This window comes from Austrofundulus limnaeus, unplaced genomic scaffold, assembly GCF_001266775.1.
Source record: "Austrofundulus limnaeus strain Quisiro unplaced genomic scaffold, Austrofundulus_limnaeus-1.0 Scaffold67, whole genome shotgun sequence".
NCBI lineage: Eukaryota > Metazoa > Chordata > Actinopteri > Cyprinodontiformes > Rivulidae > Austrofundulus > Austrofundulus limnaeus.
Window position 1 is genome coordinate 1,096,337 of NW_013952469.1, and position 1,888 is coordinate 1,098,224.

General features: G+C 35.7%; 1 protein-coding gene across 1 annotated transcript in view; it reads right to left on the reverse strand.

Moving 5' to 3' along the window:
- Window positions 1-837: 837 nt before the first annotated feature.
- The window catches only part of LOC106518834 (leucine-rich repeat-containing protein 16B), a 13,406-nt gene continuing 12,355 nt past the window's right edge, over window positions 838-1,888 (reverse strand). Inside the window, exons 8-9 of the mRNA XM_014010253.1 lie at window positions 1,068-1,157; window positions 838-954 (exon numbers count right to left, since the gene is read on the reverse strand). Of these exons, the coding sequence (XP_013865707.1) occupies window positions 838-954; window positions 1,068-1,157 (207 nt within the window). The remainder of the gene's footprint in view (window positions 955-1,067; window positions 1,158-1,888) is intronic.

The window sequence follows — 1,888 nt, forward strand, 5'->3', positions numbered from 1 at the left end:
ATCTGCAACTGTACTTGATGTTTTGAACTTTTAAAATACTGCATGATAGAACCAGAAGTTCTACTTCATATTAGTGACAAAGTTCGGCCTTTTTTGATGAGTTACCTTAATTTTTGCTTCTACTTTTCATTTAAAATAAGTTTCCATTCTCGGCAGGTTTCTAAGTTTCTTCTTATTATTATTAAAAAAGTTGTTAAACACCTGAAAGGTGCACTACTGCTACTAGTGGTGAGAAAGTGTATTGCACCTTATTCAAGTCCCACGGCCCTCTGTGGCCCAAAGTTAAAAAAACTGTTGTTCTTTTGAGGCCCTCAAGGTGGCGCTCGTGGGCCACAATTGGGCCGTGGCCCATAGGTTAAGAATCTCTGCACTAGAGGGTAGTGAATTGCTGGTTAAAGCTCTATCAAGCAAAGAAGAAGCCATATGTGAACACCAAAGCTAATTTAAAATGAAAAGTGCTCCATGTACAATAGGTTGCCTTCAGGCCCAGGCCACCCTTGAAAAAGAGATCTGAGATCTCAATGGGATTTGCCTGGTAAAATAACGGTAAATAAAAATAAAATGTTCATTTATCACAGAAAAAAACTATCCTCTTTAACTTCCATAATGACAGGGTTTTGTTTTGTTTTGTTTTGTTTTAAAGATCTTTGCTTTTGTCTGAATTTCAACTTCTAAATTCACAATATGAGAAAACAGGTCATCATTGGTTTCAAACAACCATTCTTTGTTTTTGTTTATGAAAAGAAAGTCCAATGACAGAACCATCCACAAACTGTAGTTTTATATGTGTACTTGAATGTTTTTTTAAATAATCAGAAGCAATAATAAGTAAATGATTTAAAAACTAGTGAAAAAGAAGCCTGATGAAATGATTTGTTGTTTCTTACTTTTAATGGAAGCAGCAGGCCTCAAGCTGTTGGAAAGCAAACCATTTCTCCAGATCGCTGGACTGTACTGATGACGATGACAACAACAACAACAACAACAATGACAACATAGTTTAAAACAACACTCTTATGTTTGAGTTACTGAACTACACAACAAACAGATTAATGTGCGACTCCTACATCATCAGTTGGGAAATTTTCCTCTGCCACTCGCAGCTCCGGGATGTTGAGCCTTTGACAGGTGGAGGAATCCTCTTTTATGAGGAAATCCTAACAAAGAATAAAAAACAAACATGTTTCAGTAAGAAGCATACAGAATGTTTACAACTCAATTCCACTGAAGCTGGGACGTTGTGTAAAACATAAATAGAAATGGAACACAATGATTTCCAAATACTTTTCCAACTACATGGAATCAAATACACACCAAAGACAAGATGCTTAATGTTCAAACAGATAAGCTTTTTTGTTTTCTTGTGAATATTCACTCATTTTGAAATTGATGCTGCAACACGTTCCAACAAAGCTGGGACAGGTTCATGTTTTACCTCCATGTTCCATCAGCTTTAACAACACTCAGTAAATGTTTGTGAACTGTGTTCACTGACAACAGTTTTCTGAAGTCTTCCTGAGCCCATGTGTTAATATTGTTTCAGAACCATGTGGGGTTTTAATGCAGAGCTGCCTGAGGGGTCAAAGGTCACCAACATTCAATGTTGGTTTTCAGCCTTGCTTACTTGTGGAGATTTTTTCAGATTCTCTAAATCTTTTGATGATTTTATGGACTGTGGAGATGAAATTCTGAAGTTCTTAACCTTTTTGACCTCGGGGCCCAATTTATTGAAAATGAAGTGACATGAGGCCCAGTCAGACATTACCAATGTATGGATCAAAATGATAATTATTCTAAATCTTGGTTTCATTTTTATTGTTTAACATTATAACTAAATTGAATACACTTACATTTTAAAAGTAAAACTCCTGTCAAATAATCACAAGAC